The following is a 27870-nucleotide window of genomic DNA, read 5'->3' on the forward strand; positions in this document are numbered from 1 at the left end:
TATATTTTTATTTGTCAAACAAATGTTTAGTTCTGAAAACAGGTTTTGATCTTTGGTTTCATTCTATAATACTGTACTGTAATGAAACAATCTAGGAAGATTAATGCCTGACTGTTAAAAGTGTATAAAGTGTGTGGTGAGGGGTTTTACAGCCTTAAAACATATATGTACATGTATCATAAAAAAAATTAAATAAAGATGACTACTTTGCGGATTTCACTTATTGCGGGTTATTTTTAGAACGTAACCCCCACGGAAAATATATTATTTTACCTTATTATCAACTACATTTATACGCCCTACCCCCCTCTTCTGCCTAAGATTGTTGTCTTTAAATACTATATATTTTACCAGCATCCTGTATCTATCCATCTTAATGACCCTGTGTCACTCCAGGTAGAATTATTACTCTCGGACGGAAAATCGGCTCAGTGGCGCCGTGCTCTGCTCTATCGACATTATCCATTTATGGAGTATCCCCTTTTGTGGTCAGTCATCTTCCTATAGTCCAGTAATGGTAGGAGTCTTGGCGACCCTGTGCATTTGCACTGTAATATAAGATGTTCTCATTAGTCCAAGGATTGCAAGCTCTCTCATGTCCATTACATTAATTGCTACACATCACTGCCTGCAAGCCCCTCAGTATTCTGTTACATTGCTGGCATTCTCTGCCCTGAATCACGTAACAAAGACGCACAAACCACATTGACCAGGACAGTGAGGAAGGTAATTGGAAAAAAGTTATATAGAGAATTGGATAATCTATGAGTTTGTTTTTTTTGTAATACAAGGAGATAGTCTTACCAATATGTGTTTTGTTACAAGAGTGGTTGCCAAAGAATGAAAAAAATATTTTCTGTTAAAAGAAATTGAAGCCAAGTGCCCTTCCACCCCCGCACTATCCCTCTGTTGTCAGTCATCTCTCCGTATAAAAGAGAAGCAGGCCGCTACCATAATTGCTCTGATGGTCCAGCCTGAACAAATCACTTCTGGGCATAAAAGCAGCCTTAGAGATGGCAGGCAGAGAGAAAAGGTGCAAATGAATTAAAGCACTTTGCGTTCCTCTGGGGCGTGTGGCCCAGATTTTTCTTTCAAAAATAAAATAAAATGGAGAGTGGGGGTAGGGTGTGCATCTTGCCTCCAACAGTAAATGGCAGTAAAAGCAATAATATGCATCCTGCTTCCATTATGCCAAAATAGAGAGCTTTTTCAGGGGAAGCACAATGGCACTGACAAAGTTAACTGGCAGGTGGAGAAAGGAGGACTTCTCTGGAAATAATCTGATTTTAAACAGACTCCCATCTATGGAGAACCTCTGGTCTGCCCTTTTGTGAAGGAACAAAAGTTTGTCCCTTTAGAAGCAAAGCTTTGAATGTTTCAGTAGAGCAGGATGAATGGACTGTGAATGTCCCCATGCCCTCAGTGCTGAGGACTGCAACAGGCAGATGTCAGACATTGCCTTGTGCAGGACCTCTCAGCTTCCTTTGGAGCAGGCAGCATCTGAGAAGGGTTCTTTTTGTTCTTCATTTCCTTCGTATGTCCTAACCCAGAACAAAATGCTTTATTTCTTTCTATTAGTCACTTCCACTGATGGAATTGTACCTATACTGACTGAGGCTGGAACTGTCATCTGCAGATACTTTTTGAATGAAGTTGCTTGAACTGAGCATACTGTGTCAGCACTACTCTTCTGTAGTAATCTCTCTGCATAATAGCATTGCTCTCTTTTACTTCTAAATTCATGTTTTGATTCATGGATCAACAGAGTTGACGGTGAGTTTGGGATATGGCTCTCGATACAAGAAACATAGAGCCTCTAAATGTGTAGAATTATTTTGGAATTGGGTTTCTGCGGCAAGAAAAAGCCTGTGAGAAGACAAAACATCCAGGTTTCGCTAACTAACAGACGTACTCGGCATTTACCTACATGCATTTTTATTATTCTGTTTTGAAGCAGGGGGTAAGGGCATTAGACACCACCCTAAGCTGCTGGGTGATTAAGAAGAGTCTGATTGTGCCAGTTAAAGACAAACTATGGCTACAAGCTGTACAGGTTGAGTTGACTATGACACAAAGGCAGTTGTATCAACTGACTAATCCTCTAATTCCACAGAACTTTCCGGGGTCACATACCCCCCCCAAAACGAGGCTCCATGGGTGTCTGGAACATCATTCTTTCACAATGGCCTTGTATTTTTTTCCCTCATGCAGCCAAAGGCACACCCCTTGTTAGTTCCACTCTGATCTGTGAGCCTCTCTTAAAGTCACCCCACCATTCCTTTTTTTTATCAATCCAAAACTTTGACCCCCGTTTCAGAGGGTATGGCTTTTGTTTGTGGTTGACAGCCCTTTCAATCCATCACAGTTCCAGGTGCAGCTCTCTTCCAAAAGAATATTTTATCGACATATGTGTAGCCACTTGATTGCATGAACATGCATAACTTTGGATAATCCCTGAAAACAAAAGATAATAAACCTCATCTGTACATTTTGAACCAAAAGTGACACGAGGTGACGTCAGTGCCTTTCTCTCTCCTTCCATGGACTTATTTTATGTTCATTTTGATGATCACAGTCCATCTCAGCCTTACATAGGAGATACGAGTTCCTTTTTGTTGCCTCTTTTATCACTTTTTATAAAACAATTTTACTGATTATTGTTGAGAAGAGCACAATTGTCCTTGTCACCTTGAGTTGGGCATATTATGCCCCCCTTTGCCCAAGAGTGTTCTGCAACAGAAATGAGGTTGAATACATCCACCTGCAACAGAGAACAGCAATTATAAGAGCTCACTCGCTAATTAAGGAGTCTGTCTGACTTGTCACTTGCCAAGGAGTCTGCACTAGGTCCATAGCCATGTATCCAACCATGTGTTTTGTGTATCAAAGGCATTTCATCTGCCCTCCTTCCATCCATTATTAACCCCCCTTCATTCATAATTCAGATGTGTTCTTCACACATCTTCTAGAGATATGACATTATTTTGCAGCGGCTAAACAGACAGTACAATGCCCCTGGTGCATGGGTGTGCGTGCATGTGTCATACGTTGCTGTCAAGACTCCGTCCCGTTCACAAGCATCACTCAAATACAGAATGGGTACATTGCCTGGTTGTTTCAGATACTGATCCACAGATAATACTAATTATTACACATCATTTCAAAGGAACACTGCTTCGTGACAAAATCGACCTTCGTAGATGCTTAAACTGACAAAGGTACCTGACTAATACACAGTTTAAATGCTAAAGCATATACACTAAAGAAAATTATATAATTATATTATGTACTTATTATATTCAGAACTTTTAATGCTTTTCATAGCATAAGTTAAGTTAAGTTTGCCATTTCAAGAACAAGTGTGTAGGAGGGAGAGGACTCTGGTAGGATGCAGAGATGTCATGAGAGAGATAAAAGACTGAGAAGGACGGATTATTATTATTTTGCCAAAGCAGCACTCAATATGGTGTTCAGTCTTGAAGGATGTGACATATTTTTTCTTTATTGGCTGTTTTAATCAGCTTACATATGTCCTGTATGAAAATTGGATTTGCCTGGTAGATAGGATGATGCTATTGGCTCTACTGCTGCTTCTTGATAGTGTGTGCATGTCTGTGTCTGCACACTTGATTGTGAATGTCTGTCTGTGTGTGCAGGCCTTGTCTGCACCAGAGCCAACCAATTCATAACAGCGATGGATTGTGTTTCTCCCATATGTCATTGTCAATGCAGCTTACTTCCCCAGTGCCAGCGTATTTAATGGCAAAGACCACAACTCTGACCACACAACAGACCATCATCCCCTCCTGCCCTTTTTTATGAACTCTGCCTGCTGGTTACTCTTGTAAATCAGACAGTAATCTATGTACATGTGTCACGTTTTGTTTCTGTTGGAAAAGCTTTACAGTATTTCTGAATTATGTACAGTCAGTTATGTCGGTTTAGTTTCTGAAGCAGCCCACTTGCAAGTTTCATAACAATGGCCGAAATGCAAAACTGAAAAATGATCCACAAAAAGTACCAATACTGAGTCGGTATTGTTTACACATGATATAGTAATAAAGTCTAAAATCAGTGGATTGTGCATTAAGTATCCTTAAAGAATATCATTCTGCAAGAAAACAACACATTTATTTACTTTTCTCAAAAAAGAGGATTTTGCAGATAGGAGGTTTTGCGTTTTGACCATCGATAAGTTGTGCTTCACAGGATGCTGCCTCTTTATGGTTTTGAGACAGTTGAATATTGTTCCCAACACGATCTTGACATTCTTCACACAGACTTCTAGAAATACAGAATCCACAACATAGAGTTGCATCAAATAATAGTTGACTACAATTATGCCACCATACATGTGATTCATTAAAGTATCCTGTTGCTGTCTACACAATGTTTCCAGTACGGACGGTTCCATTCCAGGAGGTCATGGTTACTTACAAATAACAAAATACAGTACTTCCTCTTTTTAGGTCAATTCATTTATGGGGGGGGGGGGGGGGGGGGCTTTCCAGAGAGAGGTTATAAGGCATTCTTGATTCAGATGCAAATGGGGCAGTTATCAGCAGCCAGAACCTGATGAATAATGGGACGTACAAAATGCGGGCCCCTGCATAAGGAAATGAAAGAGTGCCTCTTTTCTGCCCCACTGATTTCATTATAGACACTATTATGGGCTTAGAATGGCAACATCTTTTATCTGGAGTCAGAATGTGACCATTTTTTTTTATGTGGATCGGCTTTTTACTATTGTCAAAGCTCATCAAATATTAATGTCCCAGATAGGGCAGCAGGCAAAATCTGGAGAGTGGAAGCCTTCAGGCCCTGGTCAGATACAGCGAATGCTTACGATTCCTCTTGGGATGGAGATCCACCCTGGTGTCTGTAATTGTACCACATTCTGATTCGAACATTTTTATTACTAGTTGTTGTATAGAATGCGTTATGTGGTTTCTAAGAAAAAAATTGTATCATGTTGATACAGCCACACAAATGGAAAAAATAAAACTTTTTCCTTTAGACCATACCCAATAAATGTTTTTCAGTTACCCTGTCGGCAGAGGACATTTCAATATTTTACCCAGATGATCAAAAATGACAAGATACAACATGCCATTAAATTCAGTGTTAAATAAATGTTTGCTCTCTGAAGTGCGATGTTCTACCTGCCAAACTGAATTGCGACTGAATAATCTGCAATACCAATACCAAATTGTTTTTTTAAGAGTAGATAATTTGAAGTGGAAGGTCTAAGAATAGACGATAGCCTGGGGTAGAGGGCACTAGGAACAAGAAGACTGAGGGACTGGCTGTGAGTAAGACTTCCCGACAATGTGATTTCATAGATAAGAAATTCCTGAGATAATTGGTGTTTCTTTACCTTTGCTAATTCTGTTCTCTGACATTCACACTTTCACATTTCACAGTCACACATATTATTGTATCATATCATATCATTTTAAGGAAATAATTGCAAGTTAGTATTGACTGTTACGAAAAAAGAATTTCAGTTTGACATTAAGCTGTGTGTCACAGCCTATTTAAACATAGGTTATTTAAAGTTACTGTTCTGGATTAATGTTTGTTCTGCCTGTTCCTTGCTATGAGAGAATATATGTGAAGTAATAAAAAAAATGACAGTGGAGTTGTTTCCCATCACCTGCAGACATGCACACATAAATCAACAGTGTCTAAAAGGGAGGGTTCTAATATTCACATTATTCTGCATACTTACTATTTTCTCCCAGTCTGCCTTTCATGTAATTTTATTAGATTGGTGCAGTTGTAAATGTATTATGGTGGTATAAAAAACGCATTTTTAAATTGGGTATTGGTCTGAAGATTTCGCGGAAACTGTTAAAAAAAAAAAACATAAAAGGTAGATCTTAGACTGCCTCCCCGTATACCATGATTTATGCAGATGATTACAATGCACCCACAGTCTAATCCCTAAATTACCTCTCGAAGATTGTTATCTGTCTTGCTAAAATTAAGTAAGCTGGCAAGGTGGTAGAGGAACAAAATGGATAACAATATTCTTGCCAGCCACGGCATAGGAGAGGCACTTTTATCGGAGGGCCCCTGCATGTTGTGAAGTTAAGTAAATTGGTTCTGCTTTCATTGAAGCACAGTGTAGTTTAGATACCTTATAAAAGGGCTTATGATGCTTCTTGCCAACCGGGTAAAACCGGGTAGAAACGCTCTTCTTCTGGAAAATATCTGGCTTTGGTTAGATTATGTCTGTTGCTATTCCTGGGCTTGGTGTGTTGGGGCTCAATTCGCCAGGCCCTTCACCCCATACGGCTTAGTCTTAATCTGAGACCCAGAAAAGACAGGAGTGATTATCACAATGTTATGTGCTCACAAACATTTATTTAATAATTTGTTTTAATTTGTTTGACTCTCTTTATGTCACTGGGATGACAGTTTTTATTTTTATTTTATTTTTTTACTTAAGCGGATGAACAATTAATCTGAGCGTATACAGCTCAGCTAATTTTAGTACCTTAGAATCCCCTGCTTGGTTGTGTTGGGCTAATTTTTTGTAGTTGGATGGGCTTCTAAATCAATAGTTCCATAGCGAAGCCACAATGGGATTCAATAAACAGATCTGTTTATTTATTCCAAATAAAATGAATAATTCATGTTATTTAATGCAATGCATTGCCCATTGTGGCACCTGTGTTCTTTATTTGTTCAAATAGGATGAACATTTTGTAGATTCACTTCCTGTTGTTTCTTTGCTCTCATTGGAGAAACCGTCAGACACCATCCATTCTGGTCTTGCACGTCGTGCAAGTGATTGGATGAATAAGTTGTGCCATCCCATATGGTGGGCTGTCCTGCTGGATCTGATCACAGTAGTGAATGAAGGAGCCCATGAGTCACCACCAGTTTGTTCTGCCGCACTTACCACGCTCTACTGTCGCATACTTCCCTTTTTCCCTCCGTCCATCCAGCCAGCCAACAGACGCCATGCCTTTTAAACTCTCTCGCCCCGTCGGTCACTGTCTCCCTCTCTGATGCACATCAATAACAGCAATCCCCCCTCCGGTGCACCTCCTCCTTTTTACTTGCTCGGTTGCACTCTCTTTCCATTCCTTTCTTCCTCCTATCCTCTTCTTCCCGCCTACCTCGCTGGATGTGGGAGACTGTTTCCTGTTCTGTGACAGCCTAAACGTCAGTCTGTTCCCCAAGCGCTGCACTTCCTTCACACTCAGCGCCAACATCATTGTCATTTATAAACATTTTATGGCAGCTCTGTAGGGTAATTGCTAATTTCTCCCACCACACGGGTCTTCATTAAAAGTTTATTTTCTGTCTAAACGTATCCCAATCAAATTAGCTGCAGCTACTTGGACAACTCCTTGGCATGTGTCTGAGTTGCTCACTCCGCTGCATCCATGATTATACTTTAATCAGCGCAGGTGTTCATTTATTTGCTGTAAGAGCTTTAGTTTCCTTTAAGTAAACATTATCTGGTTAAATAAGCAATAATTCACTAATAAATATCTTAATTTCAGAAAGTAACACATGAGAGTGAGTTTTCTGGATGAGGACACATCAGAGATCATTATTGTGACTAATCTTTGTGACTGCCACTCATCTCGGAGTAGGCTGGGTTGAATTAACTGCAAACAAAAAGGCATTTATTAAAAGACATGCCAGTCTGGTTTAAATACAGCTTGATCGCATCATCAGCTCACAAGGCCTCAGGTGAACAGGCCACACATTTAAGTTTTAGACACTTTTCAAACATTGGCAGGTAAATTCAAATTGAGATGGAGCAAGGCCATCACCACTATTCATAGTAAAGTGTAGAAGTAAGCTAAAATTTACCTTGGGTCAGTGCACTATGAAAAGAGAAAAACTAAATAGAGTAATTGGTAACTACAATCAAAACCATCTTACAGCGCTCTCACTCTCATGCAGCATCAAACAGACTCGCAAGTGTATTCAGAAACTCACAAGTACTTAAAAGATGGCAAAAATAAAACGTGAAGAAACTGCTGAGCCTGACAGGAATGCATATTTTTTTACAAATCTCTGGAAGCAGTAGAGATGGGTCCGGAGTATATCTACAACACGGACGAGGTCAACAACGTAGCAGGGTTCGCAGAAAATAGTCAGATGTTGAGCATGAACATGGCATTAAGGAAGGAGAAGTCACTCATCAGTGCTATGTTATAAGAGCATTAAAGTTCCTTCATGGACGTGTTGAAGGAGGGAAGGTTGCTGATGACTTCCTGGGCTTTGTGCTCAGCAGCAGACTGCTGCTTTCATCAAGACATTCGACTTGAATGCAGGGGCGTTCAGTTCAGAGTACAAATTTAAAGTAATTTTATCATGAGCATGACTTTGCATACGATCACAGAAGCAAGACATATGCACATACAATACGTATCATTTATTTTCATAAATGTCCGACTCTAATTCTTTTCATGTGGGGCAATTTATTCTCTTCCTTGATGCCTTCCATCCTCCCTCCTCTTCTCCATAACACACTCTAGTTTTCTTCCTTTCTTCTTCAGTATTAGTTTTCTGAAAAGGAAAATCAATACACTCCCTTCTCCACTGTGAAAAACAGACAAGAAAGTAAACACTCGTCCAAATAAGTCTAGAGTGCTGTTTTCTGTTCAGATTTTGTGCTTTTTTTTGGGTCACAGTTTGTAAATGCATGCGTGTGTGGGTGTGCGCGTGCACTCTTCTCTTACTTTTGTCATATCGCCACAAAGAACGCACTCTGTGCTGGAGTGTCTGATATCAGGAGCATATTATCGCCATCGAATGACCCCAATAAGAATAGCGTTATCACTGTCTAAATTACTGCTCTCTGAGGTACTAGCTGATTTACCATCATTAACATAGCCATTACATAGATTGGTGACGGAAGGGTGCTGAGGTTCTGGCAGGAGACCAGCTGAGTGTTCCTCAGGCTGGCGGCATAATTCAGGAAGAGGAGTCGGCGTACACACACACACACACATACACACACAGGCTACATCCTTCAGGAACAGGAGTTTAGGACCCAGGGACTGCATAATGATCGTAAGAGTAAGAACAATTTAGAACATGTTTTTTTGCACGTACCTGTAGCGTTCTGGGAATGATTTAGAGCCATTAGAATTTTAGATTATGTGATTATCAACAGAAAATGTGACTACAAAATACAGTTTTCATTCTCACAAGAATATAACTAATATGGACGTTACGGTGGAGGGAAGCAGGAGAAAGTCGGGAGGTTGGGGTTATTTGTCCATAATCTTGCCTCGGGCGCCAAATGCCAGCCCTGGAGGCAATGAGACAACATTTTAGTTCCACTGTTGCCACTTCTATGGAGTACTTCTACCTTTCATGTAACAGTAGTGACCCTCTGCTCCTGTTTTCTGGTCATACACCAATTTAACATCTGCCAATAACACCACTTAATGTAAAGCTAATGTTAATTTGGGCCGCCTTCCCTCCAGTACAGCAGTGATAACATTTTTGCAGTCTGCAGAGAAGTAAGTGACTCCTTTGTGGGAGTGGAGAGGGTTCACATTGCCAACAACATGACATTTTCCACCAGCAATAATAGAGGCTTATTTCAGCTCTGAAGAGCATCTAGTGCAAATTGGACATAGTTGCTCTTTAGCGTAATTCCCTTTATTTATATGCCTCTCCAGCGTGATGATGATGTCAATCAGTTGGCATGATGGCATGTTATTTACAAGACATTATTACAATGTTAAAAGACATGACACGAATTGTCAGGAAAGGATACTTGGGTGTGTATTTGTGTGTACATGCACCTGACTTTGTCTATGTCCATATGCATTTGCATGTGCTTCTGTATGTACGTGCATGTGGTACATTGGTGTGTGTCGTATGGGGCCACTGAGGAGGAGCATGTTAACCAGAGGAGCAGCCGGTCCACCAGATGTTCCTATTCCCACTAGACTTGTCACAAGTGGACCTTTACTTCTTTCCTTTCCACTCTCTCTCTTTTCACACACACACACACACAATCACACAGGATTTGTGTAGCAACTATATGTAGTACATACAGAATTGAAAATTGCTCTTTTGCAAATGTAGATTTGCAAATAATGATGACATGCTTGAAGGGGCACGACGGTGAAGAACATGTAAAGCCACCTGGCTTGAATGATAAGCCTCTTTTATTTCCTCTTCCAGTTTTGCATATGGTGGCATATCTAGAATGGTTTTTTTTTTATGTATTTGATGACAGACAAACAAGCTCAACATGCTAAAATCATGCAAGAAAAGTGGTGTGGGTAACTTCAGCACTTTCAATATCAGTGACAATTAACCATAACCAAACCATTTCCCAACATCAGTAGTAAATTACTTGGTATAGTAGACTTATTCTCATCTTCATATGCTATGGTTGAGGGCCTTTAATGCTGCCATGCTCCTAGGTAGAGGATGTGACCATTTGGAAATGTCAAGAGAAAGGTCGAGACCATCATTGTTGGCCGGATCAACAGGCTGATTTATGAGGTTCTTGCAAACAAAATATAGCAAGGGGAAAGTGGAACACGCAGGTCCTTATAGGTATCCCAAAGGTCATCTCTCTTAATTTTAAATTAGCCTTGGGGGATGCCAGGAAAAATATGTCTGATGCGTAGAGTGATGAGGAAATGGATTTGCTTGTAATGACATTGTGTTTATGGGGATTAAGATAAGGCTAATCAGTCGAAGGAGGTGGGTAAGTCAGTATAGTATTGATTGAGGGAGGTTTGTGCAAAATATGTCAAATAAATTAATAATTCTTCTGAATTTCACAGAGGTGTAACTGAATAACATTGTTTATTATTTCAAGAGGAAGAAAAATGCAAGTCTCAGTGCCTCCACCATCCCTATCAATCACAGTGAATTGTGCCGACCCTGAGTCCCATCAACTACTGCTTTCTGTTTGACGCGTACAACGTCAAACGCAATTCTGATTAGCCGACAATTCTCTGGAAATAGCAGAATTGCAAAGAACAAATGGTGTGACATTTTAAATATTTAAGTCAGGTTTTACCACCGAGTCGAGCTCCCTTCAACAGACCTTCCCATCACTGCAAATGTGTCAAAAGTACCTCCACATAAAACGCTTCGAAATGAGTCACAAATTGCCAGCAAATGATTTCCTGCTCAGTCAGAATAACAGGGTCCCCGCTTTGCCTTTGATTCAGGCTCTTTTTCCATCTCCTTTCTGTTTACCCATGCTGCCTTGCTGCAACTTGTCTGAAATCCCTATTGATAGGTGTCAGACAGAAGGGCTGAGTAACCCAGGGGGGTAATGCGGTGTGCATTTTGTGGTTGCACCCAGTATAAATGTTTTAGAATGCACTGCATTTTGTTTTTGTATTTTAATAGGCATTTTTCTGCCTTATGGTTTGCTGCTACTTTTGGCCTGGATCAGCGTTGCGTCTTCGCTTCTCAATTATTGTGTTACGCCCCCCACCCCCCACCGCAAATATTAATAATATAATTTGTCTATAAAATTTTTAAGTATACCTAGAGCTATATAACATCCTATCTGTATTAACAATAAAGAAAACAAAAAAGAAATATATATCAACTTACAAAAAATAATAACTTTATTAACATTGTTTTTAAATTGCTTGAAATTAAAATAAATAAATGCAATCCTTAAACTACAAACATTTGTTGACCAACTGGACTATTTGATACTGAAAAAATAAATACATAATAATAATAAATTTAAATTGAACAGCAACATTAACCCAGGTGCACAATATATATATATATTTTAACTTGCTCATCTCCCACCGTCGTCACCGTGAAGCTAAGCGCTACATACGCTTCGTCATATTTCCTCGTCTTAGCTTCTGGCGCCCCCTCTGATGTCACACGGCGCACCCCACTATTTGAGATACGCTGATATAGGCCAACAAGTTAGCAGATGGTTGGTGCATGGTTGTGTGGAGGCATGTGTTTGTGTGTCTTGTGAGGGTGATGTGGCAGGGAGGTCGCTTCTGTCAGATCCAGCATCCAGGCCCATGCTGTGATGTGAAGGGCACTGTCAAGAGGCGACCACAAGGCTGCACAGGTACAGCTGCCCTCAGTGCTCTTTTTCTTCCATGGCGCGCACACATAGACGTACACGTTGGCGGAAACATGCAACAATCACACTCATGCTTCTTGACTGACACATGGTGGTAATAAAGCACCCCTCAGGTGTAAACCCAAGATTGCATGTCGTCCACAGAACAGTAACGGCCTGTTTTCCTGTGAAGCTTCATGAATGTCGCTGGAAAGATTTGAGTTCTTGTATGTGTGGCCGAATCAGGAGGATAGCAGCTTAAAAATACATATTTAGACTCACATACTGAACTTTGGAAGAGTAAAGGTTGAAAAACAACACAAACCTGTTGGTGGACAAGTCAGAAACAAAAAGAAGAAAGATATTTACTGTTCGAACAGATGACCTTTTTAGAATCCACTTGTCTTTGCAACACTTGAAAAGCTGCTAAAAAAAAAAGGTTGTTGACGATGTAAAAAACAAAAAACCTCAGAAAATAAGCTGTGTGTCCATTTGTGAGAGGAATAACGAAACTTTACAACAAGACTACAGAACTTTGTGTAGTTGAAAAGGCTTTGAACAAAGTTGTGTTCCAGAATAAAGATAAAATGATTGAAAAGTACAGACATCTGAAAAGGGGGGGGGGGGGTAGTTCTGTAGCTCTGTCTTGCATTTTTGCTGAACTTGTATACCGGTAGTCAAATTTCAGTGTGTGGATAAGTCACGGTGGGATCAGCGTGTTTGTGTCTGTGTGTGTGTGTGTGCACCCGTCTGACTGCTGCGGTTTGCCGCTACAGATCTGTCTCTCTCCCCTCGTCTTGGTCGGTCTCGGTCTGTGGCTGTCCTCAGCCTGTACCCCTCCAGTGTACACTATGTCAAACACTACGGGAGAGTCTGAAACTTTAATGCTAATTGATCCCAGTGAAAAAAAGTGTGGACACAGGTGTGTTGCCGCAGGCCCTGACTCTGACATGGATGCCAAGGGATCGTTGGTAACCAAGGAGCTTATAAGGCCAGAGCAGAAAGTGTCACTAGCTGAGGCACAAGTGGCCCAGGTTTGATATAAACTATATCAAGTTTCACCTTAAGAATACTAATGATTGTACACATTTCACTAGTAGAATCAAATGTGATCGATTTGCTTGATGCTTAGTTTCATATTTGTGCAGTTGAACATCAGACAGGTCTTCTGGTTGAGGTAAAGGTAAAATGACAGATTCCTAAAACATTTATTTCCTGTGGTGAAAAAGAAGCATGAGACAATAGATGAGAGAGCTGACAGTGATTTGCTCCTGTGTGTGCATGTGCAAGTTTGTTTCATGTACTTTGTGCGTGTTATTCTTTTTAAGCAAGTACGGTAATCATGAGCCTTTGAGCCCTAGTAAAAAAAAACAAAAAACGCATCTAAATCAGACTCAAGCTGCTGTGTAACTCGCACATCTTCACTCTGTTTGCAGTCTTGATTGTGCAGGTGGGCGGTTGCATGTGTCTGTGAGCCACGTGCATTGGTCTGGATGGAAAAGAGACTGCCAAGACGCAGGTGTGCGGATTAGACATGATCCCTTCTCATATTCTCAGTAGTATATCTTATTTGATGGCTTTTCTGCCATGTAAATCTTATCAAAAACTAGCTAACAATAGCACCGTGTTGACAGACAACCAAGCATCTGGCGAGCCACCACTCAGAATGTGAACAACCTGTCTCCTGAAAGAAAAGGAGTTACTGGGAAGGAAACTCGAGAAGTTTGTGTTTGCTGCTGTGAAAGTGTTTGCACTTTTTATTGTTGTGTATATTTGAAACAGATTGGACAAAAAGGAAGACCTAGAGGAGGGTGGAAAGCTTATAAATCATTAAACTGATAACGCAGTGTCTTAACCTGTGTTGAACCAGGTGATGGCATGATGATTATTTGGATGCACCCCTGCCTCTCCTGTGTTGTCTGCCTCCTCTGCCCCCTTATCCTGCTCAGAGACAGAGGAAGATAGGAAGAAGGAGAGGAATAACTTTGGCCGGGACAGCGTACCATTAAATTGTGATGAGTGGCCTGAGTTAGGGCCTCTGTGTACAGCACTTTATTCTGGAATGATCACTTATTTATAGGTGTTGGAATTGTGTTGTTTGCTTGTTTTATTCAAAACCTTGTGAGTAAAGTGGTGGTGGGCTGCTTGGAATGTGAGCACCACATCTCTAGAGGGTATCCCTGCAGAAATGTCCTCTTTGATGAATAAGTTAGGGGGCCAGATACATTTTTCATTCAATAAGAATCCACTGTCGCAAGATGTCTGGTCTGTGGGAACGTGTAGTCAACCTGCGGGTGGTTAGAAAGAACAACCTCCCTTAGAAACATGCACAAAAAACAAATGTTCACAAGTTCCTCATTACAGAATTCATTAATTTATACAATAACTAGTGTGAAGGTAACTGCCTGGGGAATGTCGGTCATATTTTTCATGCCAAACGCAGTATTTATTGAGAACAGAAAGAAGAATCTCTATCATACTTCAATATATACCCACATTTATATTATTTTTGTACAGTGATAAGCCAGTTATGTGTGTGTCTATATATTAGGTGTATTTCTGCTTGTACTCATCATGTATAGTGTGGTCTATAGGCATTGTCAAGAATGATTAATTAGTGTTTACGACATAGCTGCAAGTGAAGTTATCAATTACAGCGCAGACACATCAACCTCCGACAGGTGAATCAGCTCCCGTCTTTGACTTTAAGATGTCCTTCTTGTTTAGCAGTCTAAAATACATTTCCTGTGAGAAAAACTGAAGCAAAACATTTTTTAAAGTGAATTTTCTAAAAATGACTGCACATATTAAATTTTTAACCGAACAAAAGTTACACTTCAGCAGCTTTACAGGCGTTCCACGTCTGTACATTGCTGGTCTACCACTCTGTATACTCACGCTGACAGCCCTGCAGCTGATGCACAAGCAAAAACATGATAGGTGGCAAAGCAAAACCCGTCGCAGGAAGGGCTGTGGTGTTTTGTGTACATGGAGGGAACATCTCTTACTATGAATGATTTATGCAAGAAGAGAAAGTGAAAAGTATTTCGCCACGCACACCCATCCTGGGCCCTTCCATGTGAATGGAGGGGCGCATCTTTGCTCCACCAAATGGGCCTGATGGTGATGGGGTGGGGGGTGGGGGGGTAGGACCGAGCGAAGCAGCTCACTTGCAAAGCCTTCTATCATCTCCACCACCGCGCTCGCTGCATGCTGGGATACATTTAAAAAAAATGATTTAATAAATAAATAACACACAAAGCATGTTTTATTTAGCTGGTTGGGGCATCGGGGGTGAGGGTCCTCCGGAATCCTGAGATTGGATTGCAGCTTTGGTTATTGTTGCTTAGTTATTGCTCTACAACCAGCTGCTGATTCGATTTTCCTCAGGTGTTCCTTGTTGAATTCAGCCGCCAATGACAATCCGGTGTAGTAACTCTGACTAGATGACATCATCTATTTATATCATTGTGTGTACAGCGCAGCATGTTGGTGGGAAGTCAGTCATTAAAATACACATATTCAAAATGTTAGAACTCATCTGTCTTCAGTCATAGATATTATGTTAGTTTACACATAAAGAAGTAACAATAATTAAATAACATTTGACTCCTTACAAGAGAGGTTTTCATCTGGTTATACTAAATATATGTGTCCACTGTTCCTCATGCAGCCATTTGTGGTCTAATGTCTGGCTACATTAAATACACACACATGAGGAAGGGGCATGAGCAGCATCGCTATACGGTGTAGTCAGCCATACTTACCATCCAAGAACAAAGCATCAGTATGCTGAACCACAATGTTGTTGCCTCTGCCAAGGAGATGCTGTGATTGGTTCAGTTTGTTTGTCTGTGGTTCTTTTTTTTGGTCCATTTGTTAGCATGATTACGCATTTGTGGATTTACATGATATTTTAACCCCCAAAAAATGTGCCCTTGCATATATTGAGAGACTGCACAGTTACAATAATTTTGTAAAAAAAACTTTTGATCTATGCAAAATACACTTCTATGTGTTTGCATATTTATCAAAGTCACCTCTGGTTGCTCAGCTTCTTCACCTAATTTTGGTTTTGAAAGGTATCTAGAATTATTCTTAGAGATGGACCTTTAAGTATATTTTTGTTTGCAGATAGGGACCTGTGCTGCTTCTTGAACATGGCACAAACAAATGTTTGTTTCCATGTCACCATTTTTTTGAGGCTACCCTGTTTTTTAAGTATTAATACTCGCAGAAAGATGCTCAAATTCAGCCTGTCAGGTATTATTTCAAAATCAGAAATTGGATTAGCATATGTGGTGTGTGTGTGTGTGCCTGTGTGTTTGAGACTATAAGTGCACGCGGTTATGGATATTTACGTGTAATTGTGTTTGTGTACTGCCATAGTTATTTGTGTTCTTTAGCATATGTGTCTGCGCATTATGCACTTGTGAGCGTGTGTTTGTGTGTCATCTTGAGTGCACGGTGAAGGTGCCATTGTGAAGCCTCGGCCCTGTAAGCTGTCACACAGTGAGAAATGCTGCACCTCTAAAGGGCATGCTTTCCGGGCCTTTCCTGTCTATTATAAGCCCTGCAACACTCATCAAGGCTGTTACAGTGCTCCCCCATGTCCCTCAAGCCGCCACAGAGAAAAGCCACCTTTCTAACTAGACGAGCCCTTGCCTCTAAACTTCACATACCCTTGTCTTTTACTTTGGCATGATAAATGCAAGAAACTGTAATGAGGCATCGAGTTGTCAGGCCATCCATTTTGTTTTTCTCAAATCTGAGTAAAAGATAAGAATCCTACCTTTTCGCCGTCCCAATCACTTCTCACCGAGCCGCAGTACATACTCCTGATATGCGCTGCCGTTCTTTGAGATTGGCAGTTGCTAATTTCAAGCAATCACAAATCCTGTTTGTATTCATGGGGGCGGATGTTATTAAAGGAAAACAATGCATCCTTATACAGGATTTTTGACGAGTGCTAGAACTGGAGCTGGCACTGTAGAGCGAGGATCGACTCCGGTGACTCCAGCCAGGGATTGAGATGTGTTGCAATCTCGTCATCTTTAACCGTCACACCTGGCGTTGTCAGAAACAGATCTTCTTGATACCAGCCAAGTCAAATCTCCAGTTTGCCAAGCAAATAGAATAAAACAATCTATCGATCTTGCCCCACCTCCCCGCGCATCAAACCAATCCATCTGTGTTTATCAGGCTATCTGGCTTCCTATCTTTTGTTGTCTGCAGGCAGCCACTCTTTCTTGTTCCTCTCTTCTATTTTCTTCTTTCCTCCTCACACATTTGTTTGGTGATCCATCAGCCTATTTACCTTATCATGCTGCCAAACCATCCATTTACGCTCCCATCTGTCTGTCAAACTATATCTTAGCTTCAATTTGTCTAACTATCTCTTTGTTTACTCACACACCTGCCAATCATGTGGCGGGCCTTCACTGCTACAGGTTCTAGCGATCATACTGTCTGTCTGACCCCGTCGCCTCACGGGACTATTTAACAAAGTAATTTGATTCTGATCAGTTCATGTAAACGTTCGTAAGCCATTAGCATATTGTGAGGCTGTATATATTGGCAGTGCTTAATCATTTTTGTAGAAGAATTTCCTATTTTTACCTTCTTTTAAAAAAAAATAACAACTCCTGGTGTTTTCAAAGAGTCATATCCGTGTTCTAGATAAATCCCTCTACCAAATCCAAATGGAAGCAGGTCACTGGTTTGGCTCAGTCCAATTCAAATCCAGCCTCAGTGGAGCAAGCCTGGCACTGATGTCCATGTAGTCAGGGGTCTGGCCTCCCACAGAGGCCCAATCAGTCTTATAGGGTCAGTGACTGGACCCCCTAGGCATTGGAGGGCCATGGCCTGATAAATGGCTCTCTGCTGGCTCACGCCTGTGAAACACAGGACTCTGCTGCATATCCCATCTGTGCTCTCCATGGCTTCTGCTTGCCTTGTGGTCAAGATCTCAGGATGCTCGTAAAGTCCCAAATGAAAAGTTTTAGTCCAATGTATGTATCCCGGCGCTGCACATAATGCGTCATGCGGAAAGTTAATTGGAACAAATGAAAAACAATATAAAAAACAAAAGAACCACCCTTTGATGATGATGTCTCCATTTAAATTTGAATATATTAATTGAGAAAAGATCAACAGTTAGAAGTTTTAAAATGATCCTACACACAACGTGCTGCACATTTGAATACTATTTTACTCGTAAGGGAAAAACAACTGCAGTGTTGTGTGGAAGTCCATAATATAAACTCATACTGGGGCCAAACAAGTGGGCAAATCGTAAAATGGATTTATGTATTTACCCATGATTTATGAATTTTCTTTCATGGTAATATTTAAGTTGAAGTCTGCCTCCTGAAACCTGACTGCTGTGCGGATAATCATGAATGGATGGTTTGCCTCAGGCAGTGATCGATAGCAAAAATGGTTTCATGTAGCTGTTCATTGGCCTGCGCATGCCCCCCCTGCAACCCAGGCATTGTTGCGCGACTGTGGGACCATGTCAGCAGAGAAATTTTTAACAGAGTTCTGAAAATGTTGCATTTGTGAGCTTAACTCCAAAGACAGTGATGTGTAACCACAGATTAGTCAGACAGAGTTTAAAGTACATATAGTACACCTATTTTACATGCACAAAAAACATGGAAGACCTCCTGCTGGGAGAGACTTGTCACAGCTTACCTGAGGAGATAAACAAGTGTCTTTCTTCCCTTTTAAGCAAATAAAAATAAGCAATTTTATTTGAGCATGTGCTGTGATTTCCTCGTCTCCTGAAACATATTTCATGGCAACAGTCCAGATGCATTAAATTCAGACCCAGCTCCTTCCAGTAGGGTTGTTAGGGGGTAGGGGATGTGTGCAAATTGCGAGCTGTGTGTATTTACTGGCATGACAGAGAAGAGGCTGTGCTAATGCACAGTATGTTTGACATTATGTGGACATGCAGAGATGGTAAGCATCATGGTAGCAAGAAAATCTGCCATAATGCCGTATTTTCCTATTTGTGCACAGTCCAATTTTCATCTTGTGGGGAGTCTAGAGCGTAAATGGAATCTGGTCATAGAGAGTCGTGAGAGGCTGTTGGGTTAAATAATGACTGTATCTGGGTCAGTAACCAGTGCTGCTCAACATGCACATCACAGTAGCCTTTAAGATATAGTGGTGATAGAAGCATGGAAAGATTAACCACATCCCTGTCCTGTCAAACCAAGTGCGTGTGTTGACCACCCTGTTCTCTGCAAACCTCTTCTCATTACCTTTTATCTCCACAGAGTGTCAGTTAAGCTTACTTTGCTTCCATGCTCTGTATACAAACTGTCAAGCAGGAACGCCGGCTTGTAAACATGCAGCCGGGGATGTGCATCTGAGATTTAGTGTCCATTTCAAGTTAAAATTTGTAGTGTTTACACTGCTTTCTATGTTTCCCAAATGTGAAGACATCACAATGGCCGTCTTTTTCTTGTCAACATTGGACGTGATGTCTATAACAATTGTTATAGGAGAGGGCAAGCGGAAGGAATTGAAAAAGACGAATGGAAAGATCATGTGTCTATAGTATTGCAAATATAGTGTGAGAATTTCAGTGTCTTGCCTCAGTATGTTTATCTTTGCCGGTTTGGGACATTTCCCCATGTCATGCCACTCATGTCGCTCCTGCCTGCTGTAGCATACTTAGTAAACACGTCTAAACCAATGAAAGCCAGGCAGAGATTACCTTTTTGTGAGATTTTTCCATAATGTAGATGCAAGGCACGTCACTCTTTTGAGTAGGAGGATAACAGATGCATCATTGCACTTGCTGGGTGCATATATCAGTCATGTACAGATGACTTTGATTGAAAGTCAGAGTTTATTACCCAGGGAATTTGTAAAAGTCATTTAAAGATGTATAGGAAATCTATAAAGAAAGTCTTGGTGAAGCAGAATGAAAGAAACTGGATATATCTGTACAATAAATTAGAAAATAATATAAGATTATATGAGAACAACAATAAGTCAATTAAATGTGTTAATTTTTGCATCAGCAACATCGGCTTTTAAATTCACTGCATACGATTGTTCGTGAGGGATACAAAATAATGTTGTCGTTGTATCTCCATTTTACAATTTGTGATTATAATTCCAAGTGTTGACGAATAAGTCATAGGGATGAAACACTTTCTTTTTTCCTGTCAAATAATAATTTTAAATATTTAAAATGGATGAAAATTCATTTGAAAAAACAAAAGATAATTTCATTCTTAAAACAGGATTTTAATTTTAATTTGCATATTTTAATTTGCTTTTATATTAGTTACTTTGTTAAGAAAAATGTTGTGCATGTGTATATAAATAATCCATTTTCACAATTAGCAAAATTTTGCAGCAGGTTTTGTAGGAACTAAAATCAGATTGAAAATTGTTCAACTCAATTGACTTTTATCTTTTAAATTGTCTTCATTCGGTTCTTATAGAACAATCAGCCCAGCATATGTAGTGCAGTGACTGAAGGAAAAACGAGCATGCTTTTGTTTGTAGCAGATCAGTGTTTGTGTTTTAAATTGTACAAAATCAAAGCTTACTCTCTTCTTTGACAACCCCCACCCACATCATCCTTCCCTTCTCTTCTTTACAGGCCTCGACAGCGGGGACGCTTGTTTTCCTCAGCTGCACGGTTCTTCCCCCTCCCTTGCTCCTGGTTTGGGGCAATTACTCTAAGCAGTGAACGAGTGGCTGTGTTTGTCGTGACTGTAGTTTTGCGATACCTGACCCATAACTTTCAGCGGGAAGAAATAGCATCTCTCTCTCTGTATCTCATTTATACACTCTGGCTTGCTTCCGTGCAGGGAGCGCCATTACTCGGAGGCCGAAGGAGGGGAAGGGAGGGAAGGAGGCGCAGGAGATGAAAGAGGTCACGCAGTAGGTTGTGGCTGTTGCTGTAGATGCTCTCCCTTTCGACACAGACACAAACGCGACGTGTCGACCGTGAGCGGGTGGAGATCTTATCACATTTATTATGTTTTATCTCATCAACGTGTGATGTGCAGAGCGACTCAAAGCGAGAATGAGATGAAAGCAGTGACATGTCACAGGAAACATGCTTCTGCTGAGTAGCACAGGAGACGAATGATGATTCTCTACGAGAGCTCCAGTCCTGCCTGATGATGAAGTCTGTTCGCCTTCTGCAGCTACTTACACATATGATTGGTGATTATGGGAAACTTGACCTTATTAGTGTGGGCTTGATGAATGTGCGTGCCATGCTTTAGATGCAGGCCCCGAGTCTGATGATAGGCAGCAAGCGTAGCATAATCCCTCTGAAAGGCTTCCTGTGTATGATGACCACTGAGAGGTGATTCCTCAAAGGGTCCCGTGCTAAAAGCTTTTGATAGATGACTGGCAGCTTTTCCTTCTTTCGCAGATCACAGAGCATTATTGTGTAATTCCAAGTAATTAGCCAAAGATGACATTAACATAAAACTCATTATGATATTTAATCTCTTTTGGGGAATCCACTGGGGAAACTGTAACGCTATCATCTATCATAACAAGAAACGTTTCAGTGGAGCCCTGCAGACAGTCAGGAGGAGGTTGGAGTTGAGTGCGCCGGCTAAAGGCCTCTGCTTCGGTTATGCGGTAATCTTGGCATCCTCTCCTCCTCCTATTACCCTTGTCTTATTCAGATCCCTTCCCTCGTGGCAGGGATCATCATGATACACAAGCAAGAATCTGTATTGTGTTAGAATCAAATGGTTGTGTGTGTGTGTGTTTTTATTTTGCTCAGAGCAACACTGGAATGCCTTGTGTGCGTGTGTATTTGTGTGATAGAGCCAGAGAAAAAGAGATAATATTTTTGTGCGTGTGTGTCGCTGACTTATTTGAGTGCCCACACTGAAATCCTTGGTGCATTTAGTAGCATTTTGAGAAATGTTGCCAGACAGCATTTAATTAAATTACGTCATGGCTACAAATTCCTGCTGTATATCACATCCCGTCGAATACCCGCTCTTCTTTTTGTCAATTTCATCTGCTTTTCTTTGTGCTCTGCGTCACGCCGGCTGTAACGCGGGAAGATGCTGCATCTGGGAGAAGTACCGTTGGTAACGAAGCCATCATAACCAATGCGAGCAGAAAGCAATCAGTGCGCCATAAAAACAGAGTTTGTGTTTTGTGTGGCTTGCTCCCTCTGTCCCTCCCCAGCCTTGCTTCGTGTCTCACTCTGCCTCTATGCGTGTGTGTGAGAGAGAACTTGAAGCTTTCAATTCAGCCGAGACTTGTAGTCATTTTTCCTCTTCCATTCGAGATGGCAGCTGTTTGTTAAATTGTTGTGATAGATTGATGTGGGTTGGGGAAGAATGGACTTTTATCCACCTGAAGATGGGAACAGAAAAGTATTTATGAGAAGCCAATAGCTCTCTGCTCAAGGATCCTCTGATGGGACATACATTTTGCTTCAAAGTCTGTGATGAATGCCTTCCCATGAATTCAGGTGTTTGGTTGAGACTTGGGAACTTTTTATTTCCTTTCTTAAAATAAGTGGCCTGTATAGCATTTATCCTATAGGAATTCAACAGTTGGTTCCACTAATGGTCGGCCATTAGTGCACAGACATGAAAATGCCTCCAACAGATGCCACTTCAAATGTTCTAGTTTAGTGCACAGAGCTCACGTTAGCGTCGTTACGCCTGAACATTAAATTAGAACTAAATTATAGGTATGCTGCATTTGTAAAGAGAGACAATGGCAGGTTGTATGCTGGAGTCTTGGGTGGCTTTCATTTTAGCTGTTTGTAAAATATTATAAATATCATTTGTTGTTATATTTAAATACAAAACTGGCTTTGTCCTGGTGTTGTTGTGTATTATGTCAGATTTATTTCTTGGGCTTGACTTGAAAACAATGTTAGTTCGCTTTGAATTTTTTGGGGATCTCTGTAATTTCCCTGTCTTATCACAGCTCAGTTTTTCCTGCTCCTTCGATTGAGAAGGTCTGCATTCCCGGAAATGAGGCCACAGCAATTGGCTTTGCAAATAAGTGACAAGGATAGATTGTATATAATCTGTTTTTCATTTCTGTCTTTTTGTGTGCTATTCTGTTTTGAAAGTAGGGAGTCCTGTTTACAGACTGGAGTGCATGTGGACCCATTAATTTGTGCATGGATTAGAGCGTGGACACTTTACCGTTAGCTTTGGTTTTCACCTACTTTATGCAGACGTATGTTTAACTGAAGAAAGGCGAGAATTTTCATTCCTTCTGTTCCTTCCTTCCCTCCCTATCCCCCTCTCTCCTCCTGTGCACCATCTGCATGGTGCTTTGTATCCAATCTGAATGAGTGTTCTCTCTTCTCCACTGTGACGGTGGGTTCCATGTGCACGTTTGTGTAAATGTTCGCCGTCATCACTCTCAGCTCATTAGCTGACATGATGGATGGAGAGAGCGCCATTAAACAACGGCCAGTCCGGCATGCCTGGCACCGTGCAGCTGGCACTGAGTGATGGACATAGCTGTGGTGGCATGCTTGGAAACACTGGGGAGTCCTGTGTGGGTGTACCTGCATCATTTCCATGGCTATGCCTCCTGGTTCTCGTCAGCCCCACCTGCCACTTGGATGCCCGGCAGATGCCATGGGCATTTCTGGGCACACACGGTTGGATATCATGGGTGGCAGTGTCTGTATGACAGTGTCATAGAACTGGCAACTGAGAATAAGCGACACTGGCCCTTCTTCCTGACCAAAAAATCCTGCAGCTCAACATTTAGTGCCACCAATCTCATTTGCGACTTGTCACATCACATTGAGCTCGGGCTGCGCAACAAATCGCTTCAGCAGTGACATCCCAGTGTGCCCAATCCCTTTGTAGGACACGGAAAATTCAAACAAGTTATCTCCAAATTCACTCTGAACTTTTTGGGGGTCTCGATTTGAAGAGAAAAGTCTCCAGGTTCTGGTTTTCCATAATGATCAGTTTATCTTCCACTGTTTGACCCAATTCGGCAAGACAGTTCCCATTCATTCATCCAAATATATCCCCCCCCACACACACACACTTGTCCTGGTGTCCAAATCACATACATGAAGCTGAAATTGGAGCGGTGGCAGAAGGATGCACCAACTGTTGTCGATGTAGGAGGGAGACTTTGCTTTGAAGAGACTTTTAAAACACACCAAAACTATGAGAATTATGATGAACTACTATGAATCATATTCCTGTTTTTTATTACAAATTACACAAAAATGATTTATTATAAATACTAAACATAATATTGAAAATGAACAATCCAAAAATATTGTCATCTTTTTTCAATATTGTTAATTCCTTCAGAATTCCAAAAAGGACATGTTTGTTTATTGTCTCGCTGTGTCCTGCATGTGCATCCAGTCTCCACATGTTTCGTCCATGTGTGTCTGCATGTGTGCATTTACTTTATCTCCTCTGTATATGCTGCGTCGTATGTGAGAGTCACTGAAAGGCTCTGGAGCAGAATCCTGAATCAGGATCTGTATGGAGTTGCTGTGGCGTCAGACACAGACAGACACCGCACTAGCAGCTTTTCCTGTTTCCCCGTCCTCCCCTGCTGCTCCTCGCTCAATCAGCCGCGATCTTCTTCGTGTTGTTTCTTCTACCCGCTCCCGCTCTTTTACTCTGACTCACTTAGTTTCTTGGTAAAAGCTTTCATTTAGTTGAGCTCTTGCGTGCTAGCATGAATCAATGTAGCAACGCATTATTGGGCCGTGCCAGTTTCAGTTTCTGATTCCTTGTTTCTTTTTGTCTTTTTTTTTTTTTTATATCTGAACAGACAACCGGCGCACGATCCTGGAAAGATCTCGTTCGCGCCACAACGCAAGTCACCAAGCTCGATGATCGCCCGTTCCTACCACAAGACGCTAGATAAGTGCCAAAGAGGCCTGCGATGTGGAGACACGGAAGACATTTGAAAGAGGGAGAGACCAACCCTCACTGTGGCGCACACACACACACACACACACACATACACAGGAGACCACATATGGAACAGAAAAGCCTCAAGCAGTCACACAGATCTGAAGAAACTGCCGCGCATCACACAATATTGAACTTACCTTCCATATTTATTCAATAGTTTCTCATCGCTCTAATTGTGCAGGCTCAACATCATTCATGAATCATTGTTTCTGATTCCATGTCCCTCCAAACACAGGAGCTGACCCCTGTCTGTCTCCATAATGTCACAGCACATGACTCATGGATGTTGAAACTGTAACCTCCATTTTGACATGCATATGTGCACTGTGGTATATCCAGCCGGCGGGTTCAGTGCTGTTAACATGGTAGAGTGACGCATTTCTAAATGCATAGAACTGCCTCGGGGAGCCAGATTGAGGCTTCGACCTTTCCTTCAATCACACAAGTTGTCAGCAGGGGAGGCTTGATTATAAATGATCACAATGGTATTTGATATTAATCCATTTTAATCTGTTTGCTGACATTACATCTGTTTTCATAGGAATGGTGTTCACTCAACTTCATTCTTAAAGAAAAAATATATATAATTTTGAAAACAATGACAGACGTAGAAATTCACGCAAGAATTTATGATTGTTCAAAAAAAAAGTCTGATGACGGACTTTTATATTATTAAAACTGGAAGGGGATGGTCAGTGTGCAGCTACTGCAGAGCCCCCCCCCTACATTCCATGTAGCGAGGAAGGAGTTGGTCAATGCTTTTCATGCAGCTTCGTGCAGCTTAACGTTTATGGGCATAACGTTGTGTGAATAAAATCAACAGTTTGGAAACGATCCACATTTTTAATGTAAAGAACCACTCACAGAAACAATGCCACGGTCCAATATCCAGCATTCTTCCTACGATATTAAGTGATCCGATGCGACTCCACTATTAACATTTTCATCAAATGTACAAGTTAACTGGCTAAGCATCTTCAAAGGTGAAAGTAGATATTTAAATGGAGAAATTTACACTTACTTACTATAAAATTACCTTGTTTTTTTATGAACTGCGGGACATTTTTTAATAAACTGATAAACCCTTATGGTAACGCTGTTTGTAAATTAATTTCTAAGTGCAGTGAGGGAATCAATGGCTCAAACACAAAACACTATGAAAAGAGCCTTTTTCCTGCTGGGATCTGTGCAGTCGTAACTAAATACTAGCACCGTGAGCCAACCAGGAGCTTTGAGCATCGAATACCTGATTTTGTGGTGCTCGTGTACAGAGTTCCAAACTTCCTCTTTCAGCCTTCTTCTTCTTCTTCTTCTGTCAGGACCCGCTGTCACAGAGATAGTTCACGTGACCTGTTTACTCACATATTAATGCCCGAGGTGTCTCTGTGCCTTCACTGCCCTAAACCGTGAGCAGATGCTACTAAAAACAACCTCTGAATCCAAATGGGGAGAGTGGGCAAGACTAGAATAACGGACTGCAGGGCACAGAAGACAAGATGATGCCTGTCTTAGCAAGTGAGTCTCCAGTCTCCCTCTATCTCCCCAGCACTAATGGCATAAGTGACCCTTTTACCAAGACACAAGTTACTTTAGTGATGCCATAACCAAGCTTCAGGCTTTGTGTGTCTTTGTGTTCAGGAAAGTTTGTGTACATTTGTGCAGCCTGCATGCTCAGTAACCAGAGCCCAAGCAAAGCGGGATTCAGTGCACTTGACTCCTGGATGCATGTCTGACGTGTGTTTTATGATGTTTCCTATTCCAGCTTGCATGCTTCTGAAAATGAGATTTTTTTGAATGTAAAGTTCAAGCATTTGGATGGAGGAAGTAGAAGCGAATTAGGTTTTTGCATGAGGTATTCTGCATAGATAGGAGATCAAGGTTGTGCCATCAAAGACCATGATTTCGATTTTAAAATCGCAGCTCTATCTATCTTGCAACGCCGCCACAGCCATATAGTTTAAATACTTGGACCAGTTCAGTATTTCAGTTCTCCACTAATGCCAACGTCTGCTGTGGCATTTGCCGTTCATTCATCCCCTGATTGGCTACTGTACATGCCAAAACTACCAGTCATCTGTGGAAAGCAATTATGATGTCTATTTCTTTATGAATAATTCAACTGAAGAACTTTTCGTCATTATTTTATCAATTCATATTATTTTCACACGTGCCATTTATGTTTAACATGCAGGACACAACATCCTCAGTATACGACAGGAAAATTTGTTTTTATTTTATTTTTTTGTATATTAAAGCGAGCACAGGCCTCTTTGTCACAATAAGAAAAACATTGTACAGACATTTAAAAAACATGTCCATTGACATTGATCCCATTATCATTCAGAGTAGGAAAGATTAATGTGATTGCAAATTGATAGTTGTGGAATTTCTTATCTTAAAACATTTTTTGATAGATGACTTTATTTGAAGCTTTTTTTTTTGTCATGATGCCAATGTAGAATATAAGCTAAGATGATGTTACCCATTGTTGAAGTTTCACATAATGCATCTCTCCTGAAGTCATGTGATGATGCAATGGCTGCGAAAACATTGTTTTTCTTAAAAAGAAAAAAAGAAAAAAAAGCAACCTTGCAGACGAAAGATCTTCTACAATGACAATATTCCTCATCCACCCTGTAGACTAGTAATAGTTGTATTTCTTCATTCCATATTTTAGGATGATCAGATGTGTTTATATAGGAAATAGCAGTAACGTGTCGGGTCAATGAACCTGGTATGTCCCATTGTTTTAGCGTGAACATGCTTGTTTGTGTTTGAACTGATCATTATTTTGTCTTTTAGCTTGTGACTAACGAACCTGAATCGTGTCATATTGTGCTCATGAATGAGGAGGCAGGGGTATGAACGATTTTTCAA

General features: G+C 40.9%; 1 protein-coding gene across 1 annotated transcript in view; it reads left to right on the plus strand.

The window, feature by feature from the left end:
• Nucleotides 1–24912, plus strand: part of diaph2 (diaphanous-related formin 2) — a 165176-nt gene extending 140264 nt beyond the window's left edge. The window contains exon 20 of the mRNA XM_068740674.1: nucleotides 24848–24912. Within this exon, the coding sequence (XP_068596775.1) occupies nucleotides 24848–24912 (65 nt within the window). The remainder of the gene's footprint in view (nucleotides 1–24847) is intronic.
• The last annotated feature ends 2958 nt before the right edge of the window (nucleotides 24913–27870 follow it).

This window comes from Brachionichthys hirsutus, chromosome 6 (genome assembly GCF_040956055.1).
Source record: "Brachionichthys hirsutus isolate HB-005 chromosome 6, CSIRO-AGI_Bhir_v1, whole genome shotgun sequence".
NCBI classification, from domain to species: Eukaryota; Metazoa; Chordata; class Actinopteri; order Lophiiformes; family Brachionichthyidae; genus Brachionichthys; species Brachionichthys hirsutus.